Source organism: Lepidochelys kempii, chromosome 6 (genome assembly GCF_965140285.1).
Source record: "Lepidochelys kempii isolate rLepKem1 chromosome 6, rLepKem1.hap1, whole genome shotgun sequence".
Lineage (NCBI taxonomy): Eukaryota > Metazoa > Chordata > Testudines > Cheloniidae > Lepidochelys > Lepidochelys kempii.
This window is the reverse complement of record NC_136385.1, coordinates 81,201,229-81,213,980: the sequence shown is the minus strand read 5'-3', so window position 1 is coordinate 81,213,980 and position 12,752 is coordinate 81,201,229. Positions and strand designations below refer to the sequence as shown.

The following is a 12,752-nucleotide window of genomic DNA, read 5'->3' as shown; positions in this document are numbered from 1 at the left end:
TTCTGAGAGAGTTAGATCTTAGTGCCTCTTTTAAATTGTTCAACTACATTCATATTAGTGTTACTTCTGAAGAAAGATGGCAGAGGCAGCCATCTTTCTTACTTAAAGAAATTAAGAATTCATGAAAGTGTTTCTATTCATTTTACTCTTTGTAAACCCTTTTTCAGAATGTGGTGCCTACATGTGACAGTATCCTTCATTCTCACATGAACTGTGTTGGTTTCAGTGTACTTATATGAGGAGGAAATAAGCTTTTGCCCATGCACAGACAAGTCGCTTCTCTGGTCAATGGTTCACAGGTTGACTGTTGATGTTACACATTTGTTGAGAACAAGGGAACACGGCTTCAGTTCTAAACTGGCAGAAAAGGTCATGGCCAGGAGTTTCAAAAAAAGGTGCCAAAAGTTAGACTGGTGAGTGCATTTTTAATGGACTGAGTACATGGTCTGGTTTTCAAAAGTGCTGAACATTCAGCAGGCTACTTGTATTTAGAGTTCTAAATATGTACCTAGAAGTCTAACTTTAGGCCCCATTTTTGAAAATCACAGCTCATGACTTTTTAAAAATAGACAAGGATACTGGCTAAAGATGGTAGGGAATCCTGGAAAAAAAGAGCCCAGTTTCAATGAGATCATCATCTACCTTCCTAATTGAGAATTCAACTGTAAACGTCAGATCCTACCATGACCTAACACCCAGATGCTGATCACTATCCCAGGGATGTAATTAAATCTTGTACAGAGAGAGACTGAGTCCTTACATGAACCACATCAGCACCAGATGAAAAGGCTGATTCTCTTTCATCCAAACCACAGCGGAGCTGAGAAGTTGCACTAGCTCCATACTACTTTTGTCACTCCAGAGAGACTGTTCTAACCCCCCATTTTATAGTAATGGCCCCAAAGTTGCAATCTTATTATGGGAAAGAAAAACTAGCCTAGCAACTACACTACAGTAAAAGAAAGTGTATAGTAGATAACAGATATGCCCAGTATAGATAATATTTAAATTACATTGAGGCTGTATTGCATATATTAAAGATTTGTATATACTCCAGATAAAATCAGTCTAGAGAAATAGTGGATCCGTGTGAATGAATACTAAAATAATATTTTTGTTTTCAGAATCTTTTTCTTTTCTCCATCAGCATAGTGTTGCCTTTTTCTTTTTTTAATCTTGCCCTTCTTAGAGAAAAATATGTCCCTCAGATTACCATGTCCCAAGGGGAGACCATAGCAAAACCTAAATGTACATCAAAAAGACAAAGAGATTGTCTTCCTAGCATTTCAGGGTTGAAATTTCACTGCTTTGAAAATGTTAGTTTCAGGTTGGGCTCACTAGGAGACTCTCACCAATGTCCTCTGCCTCAAAGAAATAACTGGGAAGAACAGTTGAATGATGAATTGATCAAACACTTCAAGGAGTCCAAGGAAGCTTTAACTCAGTGTAGCTCTCTACAGAAGCTCTTCTGCTCCTGAGGTCAAGTATTTCAACTGAGGTAGTATTAGATAATCTGTGTGGCAACACTTGGCAGAAAAATTTGTCTTCTCTGCTAGGAAAATAAATAATGAGAGTATAGGAATTCTCCCTTGATTGTTACTAGAGAGACAGTTGATGAAAGAGTGCATTCCAAAATAATTAGCATAGAAAATAACTAAAAAACGCAAATACTTCTGTATAACTGTTAGTAAATGTTGACTTTTAAATGGCAAACACTGAAATTTTCTCAAGATGGGAATGACATTTTATTCTGCTAGTTTTATGAAAGTCACTGGACTTGATCTTGAAGAATCAATGCAGTCTTCTCCATTCCTGAAGTCGATATTGCTCCTGAGTTCAGGTTATCTGAGAAAATGTATGAGCTATTTATAACTTCACATTAACTACATTTTCTTATGGTCTATTCAAGTTTGTTATCCCATGATGCTTTTTCAATTGTTTGCCATAGTTTTCTAATATAAACCTCAGGCATGATAAGAAACATTATAAAAAATATAGATAGCAACGCCAGTGAAAACCCATGGAAATTTGCAGGTAACTATTAGTGTTACTATTTTTCAGGAGATGGAAATCAATAAGCAACCTGATCAGCTGGGCTGTGTCCTATGGAATTCCATAAGAATATTTTGGTTGCAATCGCTCTTACATTTCCTGTGTACTTTTAGGGAACTATACGCTGGTTAGTCTGTGTATGGGAAAGAGCCACTTCTTTCTACAATCTGCCTAGCCACAAGAAGCTCTCAGTGGGCTGTGCTCCACAGCACAGTGAAGCCAACCCCCTCCATGTTCTCCCCAACTCCTCCTCCTCCTCCTCCACACTTTAGAGTGAATTTAAATGATTCTGTTCCATCTGGGGACCTTCACAGCCTTGGGGAGACATAGCACCGGATTTGCCTCAGGTTGTGTAGGCTTTATTATATGAATTGTATGTTTTGATTCTGCTATGTACTGTACATTATGGATATGATGAAAAATATCTTGTAAGATTAGCTGTAGCAGGTAGACCTCAACGCACTGTACTAGAGCTGTTTGTACTTGAGATATTGATCAGTGTCCACAGAGCAGGGTGGAGCTATTGAATACGAACTTAAGCCTTATTTTTGTGTCTTCATTTTATGTATTAACTTCATATCATATTTCCTAAAGGTATTTCTTTATCTTCTATGGGTCATTTTTAAATATTAAAAACAAATCGCTTGTTCATTTTTTCCTGTCCCTAATGATGATGATAATAAATGATTTGTCATGAGAAACACATTAACCCAGGAGAATTTATTATTACAGGTTTAACAACACAAGCTTTCATTACTGACTGATAAAGAGCAATAAATGAATTCTTAGTGCTGTTTTAATAAGATTTTTTATATAATATTTTAACAGAATGCTTATGTCACCATGAGTAATATCCTGGTGTTTGTAAAGAAAAATATGTTTAAATCCTTTTTAAAAGTTAGCTTTCAATACTGACAGCTTTTACTCTATGGAAGCTAACAAAAAGCTCTCGCTGAAAGCAATGTTCATTTTAGTAGGATTTAATAGGATACTTTTAAAAATATTTTGACAATAAAAATAAGATGTAGTTTGGAGTGTCATTCAAAAATGCTATTGTTTAGCCAACAGTACTGAAGGAGGAAATTTGTAATGCATTTTTAGGATGTCTTGCAGGTCGGGTGACCAGACATCCCAATAAAATCAGGACTGTCCAGATATTGAACTCTGTCCCACGTCCCGAACTATGTACGATCGGGTTGCCATTGTCCCAGTATTGTAGGGTTGCCAGGCCTCTGGTTGGTGTGGGGCTGGCAAGCTCCCTACCTACCTGGCTCCGCACAGCTCCCCAGAAGTGCACATCACCCTCTGGGTCCTAGGCGCAGGGACAGCGAGGGGGACTCTGTGTGCTGCCCCCTCCATGAGTGTTGGCTCCGCAGCTCCCATTGGCCAGGAACTGTGACCAATGGGAGCTGTGGTGGTGGCGCCTGCCGGCAAGGCAGCACACAGAGCCAACTAGCCACACCTCCGCCTAGGACCCAGAGGGAAATGTTGCCACTTCTGGGGAACTGCCTGACGTAAGCGCACCCCAAATCCCAGCACTGAGCCCCCTCCTGCACCCAAACTCCCTCCCGGAGTCAGCACCCTGAACCCCTCCTCCCATGCCCCAACTTACTGCCCCAGCCACGAGACCTTCCCTTGCAGCCTGGGCTGGAGCCGGGTCCGTGTGACCCCACACGCAGCTTGCGGTGGGGGCCACAGCCGGGGCTGTGTGACCCCATAGCATGCACTGAGAGTCAGGGCCGTGCGCCCCTGAGTTGCAGCTGGGGCTGGAGCCAGGGTTGTGCGACCCCGGCCCGTGGCATGCAATGGAAGCTGGAGCCAGAGCCCTGCAGCATGTGGCGGGGGCTGGAGCTGGGACCCTGCGCCCTCCGACCCACAGCATGCAGCTGGCAGTAAGCTGGGAACCTGCGGCCCCCTGACCCATGGCATGGGTCTGAGGCTGGAGCCGGGCCGTGTGCCCTCAACTCGTGGCAGGAGTCAGGCCTCGCGGCTTGCAGGGGGAGCTGGACCCGGAGACTGGAGCCGGGCTGTGTGCACCCCCTTGCAGCTTCCTAGGGCTGTACACCCCCCTCCCCTATAGTTCCAGTGGGGGATGTGACCCTGTGGCTACCCCTCCCCCAGCATGTGTCCCAATATTTTATTCTTGTGATCTAGTCACCCTACTTGCAGGTCTTCTATACACCCAATTTCTAGTCAGCTTCAGTGAGAGTCACGTGCTTTTTAACCAACTGCAGGTTTTTCATCTCAATGAAATTTAAATGTAATAATTTCTTCTTATAATTTTAAACATTCAGGTGTTTTAAAAGCATATAAACATATATTTAGCCTGTTTATCTATTATCTCTGTTTACTAGACTTAATGGTGATAAATAGACCATCTTTTATGTTTTGTTCTGTTTTTTAACATGCCGTTTTTTAATATGCATTTTGTACTTAACTTGAAAATTCCTATTGTACTTGAAGGCCTACATTTTCAGCACTGCTGTGACTGCTTTAATTCTTGCTCATAGACTTTAAGGTAGGCAGGGACCATTAAGATCATCTAGTCTGATATCCTGCATAATATAGGCCATAGAATTTCACCCAGTGATGACTGCATCAAGCCCAATAACTTCTGGTTGAACTAGAGCATATCATTTAGAAAGACTTTGTGTCGCTCTGGTGCCACAAAGCAGCCATAAAGCTAATGGATCCAGCTCTTTAAGGATTCTTTTGGGCAGTGCAGAATTAGCGCAATAGCTCTAAACCAAATTCTTTGCAACTGAACTTGTTTCAGGAAAAGGGAGCAAGGCTGTGGCATTGCTTTGAACCAGGGGTAGCTGGGCATAATTCCGGGACCAAACCAGCACCCAAAGGCCTTGAAAATGCTGGGAAATCATCAAGCTGTTTGAAATCCATCTTTGTCCTACCTTCCATTAGCTCCCAGTACAGCTCAGCCAGACCAAAGAATCTGAATCACAGTATTTCTTTAAAAAGTGTAAATAATCTTTTTGAAAATGAAATCTCACATTTATTTTGCTACTACAAATGTAAAACAGTTCCCAAAGTTTGCTAACAATATTTGTGTTTTGTAATACTGAATTTAATGAATTACACTTTAAATTAATTTTTATAGGTAAATATAAAGTACAAACAGGGTAACATATTTTGTTCATATGTAGGAGAGCTGCTAAAATAGTTTATCTATTCAGTGACATACCCAGTCTCCCTCTTGCATGCTCACTGAGGTTCCACAGCACAAGGGATTTGAATAGGACATGGGGAGACACACAGTAGGTGTGCATTCTATGATTGGCAGCGAGCCCCAAACAGTAAAAGGAGGGCAACAGGTGGCGGTACAAGGGATCTGCTACTGCACAGATCTTCCTTTCCATCTCCTGTGTGGGGGACAAATTTAATTACCTGATGTAGGCAATAGTAGCTTCCATGGAATAGGTCTGCTGCGCTTGGGGATGATGATTTCTTCCCCACTCCTCTGAGTATCATTCAATTACTAAGATATCTAATTAGACCTGGTGCTAGAAATTGGGGCTCAGAGTTAAGGTCAAATACGGATCCCATCAAAGTCAGTAGGAGTTTTGCTAATGAATTAGATAGGACTTGGATTTGGCCTTTAAAGATTTTATTTTATTTTATTTCATTGCCAGATTATTGCACAGTTCCTTTTTTTTTAAGCAATTCCAGTAATAATAATATCTTATATTTATATCAAGTCCTTCAACCAAAGCATCTCAAATTACTGGACTTTATAAACAGTAAACATTCAGTCATTTGTGAAATACAGCCATATCTGAGCGCATTGGTGGCAACAGTTTGTGCACCACTATACAACAAAATAGAGCAAGAAATAAAGAACTGAAACTGTATGGTGATTTTAGAAAGGCTGAAATTATTTTGAATTCAGCCAGGTGACTGAGACTAACACCACAGCTCTTACTAAAAGTGCCATAAGATCTTTACTGACCACAGCAGTTAGGACTTCAGTTTTACATCTCTTCTGAAAGATGTTTCATCTGAATGACAGCTTAGTATGTGTGAATGATTAATTCACTACACACACTATAGGTTCTGAAACAATGTGAAAATCCAGGTTTATGTGCTCTTGTATAATTCAGTAAGTAACCAGCACATTTTTTCTTTTTTAATTATAAAAAAGTGAGACATGTAAAGGAAGCTACTCAAAGTACATTAACACTCCTCTACAAGTGTAATTTGAAACTCATGAAACATTAATACATGAAGTAGGTAACGTTGTTTTTATGTTTCACAGAAAAAAGAAAAAGGAAGAGATGTGACATTTCCTTGTATGTTATTAAAACGATGTATCGTGGAGAATTCAGTTTCTTCCTCTTTTCCACTCAGAAACTTTTGATTTATGTTAATACAAGGAAGAAGGATCTAAACAGGAACTCCTCACTTAGTCATCCTGGTTAACATTGTTTCGTTGCTGATCAACTAGGGAACATGCTAGTTTAAAGTTGTGCAATGCTTCCTTCTGATGTCATATGGAAGCCGCCTGCTTTGTCCACTGCTTGCAGGAAGAGCAGCCTGTTGCAGCTAGCTGGTGGGGGCTTGGAACCAGGGTGGACCGGCAGCCCCCCTATCAGCTCCCCGCTCCCCTAAGTTCCCTGCGCAGCAGCTGCTCAGCGGGCTATCACTTGCCTGCAGTTTAGCTATCTCTCCCCCCACTGCCATGTGCTGTTCCTGCCCTCTGCCTTGGAGCTACTCGCTGAGACTCCTGCTTGCTGTGTGTGGAGGGGGGGGAAGAAGAGGGAGGCTAATGTCAGGGTGTCCTCCTCCCCCATGCTCCTGCACCCCGCTTACCCCATCTTCCATAGAGCAGGGGGGACACATGGACAGAGGGAGCTGCTGCCTTAGGCTGCAGCTGCAATCTGGTCTCAGCTTGCTGATCTAATTAAGAAGGCAGAGTACTTCTGACCCCACTCTGCATACTTAAAGGGGAAATGCACATCTCTATCTCTCAAACACACACAGGGTGTGTGTCTCTGTCTCTGTCTGTCCTCCCTCCTTTCCTGTTGCCTTGTAGAGTGTGAGAGTTAACCCTTAAGTTCATCATTTAGCAGTAAGGCATTCCCTGGGAAATATCTGACCCTCTGACTCCTCCACCTCAACCAAGCTTCACAATCATCATTGCTGTGTACCAGTATTAAATTGTTCGTTTAAAACTTATACTCTGTGTGTGTGTGGATATATTTTTGTCTGGTGAAAAAAATTTCCCTGGAACCTAACCCTCTCATTTACATTAAGTCTTATGGGGAAATCGGATTCACTTAACGTAGTTTCACTTAAAGTCGCATTTTTCAGGAACGTAATTACAACGTTAAGTAAGGAGTTCCTGTACATAGAATTTTTGTGCTATTTTTCATTTTACCTTGGAAAGATAGATTTGTCAATGGCTAAATACTTCCGAGAAGAGTGTGACCATATGTATAATTGAGCAGAGACAGAATTCCTATTATTTTCCTGTGAAAGAAAAGTCAGTGTTCAGGTGCTGAAAATGGGGAGAAGTGTCAGAAGTGCGATGAGCTAGACCTCTCAAATAGTCAAGGCCCAAATGTGGGACGCAGTGGGTGACAAAGACCCAAAATGAGGGCAACAAAATAATTATTCATACAGGAAACTTAAAACACTAAGGATTCTTTCCTTTAGTATAAATAACTCTTCCCCTAACCTCAGTTCTGAGTCTTCATTTCTGATGCAAATAAATTTTCAAGAATAAAAGTAGACACCAACTTTGGTGGAAAATTGGTAACTTCGGTGCTAAAATGAAAGACCTCCCTTGAGAAGTATAGGTTCAGCTGAATGGAGGATTAGCAACTGGGACTGACTGGGCCCTGAAGATCATGGGTGGGGGAGGAGCCAGCTTAGGCTGGTTGGAACAGCTTGTGACATTTGTAGATGTAACTATTGCCCTGCTGTATCTGCAACACTGTACGGTGCAAGGGAACAAAGTTATATTTAGTACAAAAAGACCAGTCTAGTTTCATTGTCAAGCTGACTTAAGTACTAATAGTAAATATGGAGCATAATGAGAAAAAGTGAAATAGATCTATAAAATTCCTTTATGTTATAGTAATCTAAGATGATTGTAACACAGGAAAGACATTTTTATATGCTGTGTATCATTTTTACTGTATTGGTGTCCTTCATCAGTCAGGGGTGTGAAAAATCCAAACCCCTGATTGATGTAGTTATGGCATCCCAGAGTAGGTAGCATGCAGCCCCTTTCCACCCTGGGAGAAATCTCGTAGATCCATGGTAGCAGTGCATTCAACGTGCAATCAGAGTAGCTAGAGTGAGTGAGCCCTATCTCTCTCTGCCAGGCTGTCTAGTAGTCCCAGGTAAAGTAAGTTAGTTAAAATGAAGACAATGTGGAATTGTGATGGGGTAAGTGGGGCAGAGTCAAGATGGAGTTCTGAGTGGTTAAAATAGAACTGGTGAGCATGGCAGACAGAGAAATTAGATAGAGGTGGAATTTGGAGATCAAAATGCAAATAGATCAGTGTGAAATAGTTCTTTTTTTTTTAAGGGAAGAAATATGCATTTATTTTGGGGAGGAAAGAGGTGAAATTGTTTCAGGGTGGGAAGAGAGGTAAAATGAGAGAATAACAGATTGCAATTAGCTGAAGTGTATAAATGTCAAAGAAGGAGAAAAGGAGTACTTGTGGCACCTTAGAGACTAACAAATTTATTTGAGCATAAGCTTTCGTGAGCATCCGATGAAGTGAGCTGTAGCTCACGAAAGCTTATGCTCAAATAAATTGGTTAGTCTCTAAGGTGCCACAAGTCCTTCTTTTCTTTTTGCGGATATAGACTAACACGGCTGCTACTCTGAAAGAAGGAGAGGAATTATTAGGAGAGATTCAGGGTGTGGGTTATAACTAAAAGTAATGGGATGAAACTAAGACAAAAAACTATATTGAATAGCCGGAAAAAACATCTTGACAATTAGATGTATTAGATTATTAAATAATCTCCATAAAGAAGTCCCATCACTTGGGACTTGAGAGGACAAAACTGAAGAAAAGAATCCCATGTCAGCAGGGAGATGAAAAGTTATTTTGTTATATTAAAACTGAATTTTGGTATAATTTGGAGTTTTCTTTAAAACTTTCATTTAGAATAGCTTTAGACAATATTAGATGTGTTTTTAAATGTGTTCATACATCCAAACAAAATGTATTCCTCACTGGGATTATAATAGTAAATCCAATTTTTGAAGGGATCATCATTTAAAGAAGAGTTAATAATGAGAACATGTAATTCACTATTTCTAAAAGAATGTGATACTTAATAGAACGTGTTTTCTATTTCAGTAGGTAGAAAATGTATAATAATGTATAGAATCCAATAATGATCACATTTCTTCTCCAAAAATAAATGGTAATAATTTGTGTATTAAGTTTGTATTTTTAAGAATTGTTGACTATTTATCTTCAACATTTAAAAATACTTATGGTGATGTTTCTTATTGTCAATGACTATGGTGCTTTTATTGGAGAACTGAAGTTGTGGTTTTACACTAAAAAGTGACTATAAAGTTGACACCTTTTTACTCAGCAGATCTGCTCTCTTTGTGTATTTAGAGTCATATCTAGTTACTTACATGATTACATTATTATTGTTTTTTTTTACTACTGACAGTCCTGCAGATCAAACATAACAATGGGAGAGTGAACTGGATTTTGCATGTGACAAGAATAGTTCAATTAAATACCTAATACAGAATACTTTTGCAACCCCACTGACTTCAAATTATGTGCTGTGTTTCATCTGTGCAACTCCACTTAAGGCCAATAGGTTGCACATTTGTAACCGGGGGCAAAATTCTGCCTCCAGAGCCTTTAATGTTGGTGATGAGGCACTCTCCAAAATGAACTCATTTTGGCTTTCAGTTCCATGCTGAGTTTGCAGGGCTGGCATGTATTTAAAAAAATTTGTAAACTGAAATTTTTATATGAAATCAGTGAGACACAATAGATATGAAGCCCCACAATGCAGTTTTAAGGTAGATCCTACCTGCCAAGTCATCTTTTAGAGTAGCAGTGAAAAAAGTACTTCGGAGGATGCCTGTAGATGGACTGAAGCTCATTTTTTTTTAAATTAAACTCATATTGAATGATTTTTAATTAACTAAAAATGTCATTGGATTAAATAGACATATATGGGGGGGGGAAGTTATCTTGAGAGAATTCATGTGCCTTGCTTATGAAAAATGTAAAAAAGGGACTTTACTAAACCATGTGACTTTACTTAGATATTGTGTGTGCAAATGGCAAAACACTCACAATTGAATCATGATAATAAAATGTACCCAGTCAAAATTAACTGATTAGAATTGACCGTAAGAATCTAACCTTCAAAAGTGCATAGGTAGGATCTGAGTCTGACTTCTGTATTTAAGTGAGACACCCACTGATTCCAGTGGAATTTCTGATAAGTACCAGCCCAAAAAGGTTCAAAATGAGCTTTAGTATGATGGGGTTTGTTCTTTTTTTTAAATCATCTAAATCAGTATGTCTTTCGGTCTTCCAACTAGGCTTTTATACTGCACCCATCACCATGGTATCTCACTGACTTGCCTGCTTGGCTATAATGCCACAATGTGCCTAAAGCTGACAAGTCACAGGTACCGCAAACCCCCAAAGGAGCTTAGCATTGCATATACCATTGGGGTCAGGTAAGGTTTTTTTCAGTATGTGGCACAAAACCATAGACCTTTAAAATATATACTAAAATAAATGCCACATTATTGAGTTGTCTTGGCTGATTTTATGTTCCCTGAGGAGCTGATAACTTTGCATTTCCGAAGACGTAAACAAAAACAGATAGGAAGGTTTCAGCTAAAATGCTTAGCAATTATTTAGTATTTTTTATCTCTAGATCTCACATAATTTGTATGTGAGTATTTTTATCCACATTTTATAGATGGAAAAACTGATCAATAGAGATGTTAAGTGGTTTGACCAAGTTCACACTGTATGTCAGTGACAATTTTGAATATAACCAAGGCTCCTTGATATTTAGGTCTTGGAGCACAGAACTGGACTTAACTCATTATTAATAAATAAGAACCTTATGCTTTTATTTCTTTAATTTTACATAACGTCTTTTGGTAATGATGAAATGTAACTGAAATGTCAGAGATTAAAAACTTCAAATTAGATGCAAAACAATTCAAACATTAAAATCTGTTATATTAGATTACTGTTTTGCTGAATTTGCATATTTTATTAAATGGAAAATATTAATCATTCTCCATTTTTAAATGTATCATCCTTTTAAAGATTTGGCTGACACGCTCAGCATACAGAACTGAGGTGACTGGTATTTTATTAAAACCTAAAACAAATGGATGGGTAAACTAGAACAAGCTTATTTTCTAGGGAAGACATTTTATCTGAAAGTTAGCCTCTTGAAATTAGAATAATAAGATGGTAATGTCAAAACAATGAAAATCATTTTAATTTTTTTTATATTTACATGTTTTTATTGTTGCTGATATTGAAATGACAGTTTTTAGTAAAAATAATTTCAAAACTGAAAACTATTATCCGCAACTTTCTACTACACATAACTTTCATGTATGAATGAGTGGATATCAGTATGCCAGTGTATATGGAGGTTTGTGCAGAGAAGTTGTTGTGTTAACAGAGTATTATAAGACATATGGTATACTAAAAGATCAAAAATATTTTTAAAGAAATGTATATTGCAAACAAATGTGAGAAAAATCACCTGTACGCTATGTTGAATTTTTAATTCTTTGGGCCTGATTCTCTACTCACAAAATGTGAATTGGAAGTTAATCTACTGCAGTTAATAACATTATACCAGTGTAAAACTTGTTTAAATGAGAGGAAAAATCTGTCCTTTTAGGGAAATGCTCCTCACTGAAAACATTTCAGCAGAGGTAATAAAACATGTAAAAATGACACATCCTATTAGTTAAACAAATTTTACCTTTAGAGTGCTCCCTTCTCTGATGGTGCTACATTTGCATAAGATGAATAACATTTTATCTTTATCATAATATATTTCTATATACTGGCGAGAGTGAAAGTTTGAGCTATTAATTTCATGTCACATTTGGAGCTAAGCACATCATCCAACCATTCCTTGCTATATTTGCTTTTGCCAAGTGCTTTTATTTTTTTATTATTATTTTATAAGTTATAAGGCAAAAGGTGATTTTAGACCAGTTGTATGAAGGAAGTTAATCTTCTACTTTAATCTGGAAGGGAAAGATACAGGATGATTATGTTCAGTTTGATACAATATTAAACATTCTTTCACCACTAGCATAGCATCTGTTTAAATCTTTTGGCCTGAACTGTGCTAAGCTAAAGGTAAAACATTCTGTGGAAGAATTATAAATACGATTTTTTATTATTCCCCTCACTATCCCTTCTGTCGTACATTTGTAACTGACATAAAGCATTACAAAATGTGGTGAGCTACACTTTTTTTTGTACTCATGAACTTTTATCTTTCTTAAAAAAAAAAAAAAAAAAAAAAAAAAAAAGTGTTAACAAATTTGCTTCATTTTTCCTGCCTGTTATAGGGTAGCGAATTATGATCGTATTTATGCACAAAGCAGAAGTATTATTTATATATATTTTTTTTAATTACAGGTAAAGATTATAGTTCCCAACAGCACAGCAGGTCTGATAATAGGG

The 12,752-nt window shown here is 38.3% G+C and overlaps 1 protein-coding gene across 7 annotated transcripts in view; it reads left to right on the top strand.

The window, feature by feature from the left end:
* The window catches only part of NOVA1 (NOVA alternative splicing regulator 1), a 229,812-nt gene that overhangs the window by 214,034 nt on the left and 3,026 nt on the right, over positions 1-12,752 (top strand). For all 7 annotated transcript variants that reach the window (XM_073348901.2, XM_073348902.2, XM_073348907.1 and 4 more), the window contains one exon: positions 12,708-12,752. This exon is cut by the window's right edge and continues 3,026 nt beyond it. In XM_073348901.2, the coding sequence (XP_073205002.1) occupies positions 12,708-12,752 (45 nt within the window). The remainder of the gene's footprint in view (positions 1-12,707) is intronic.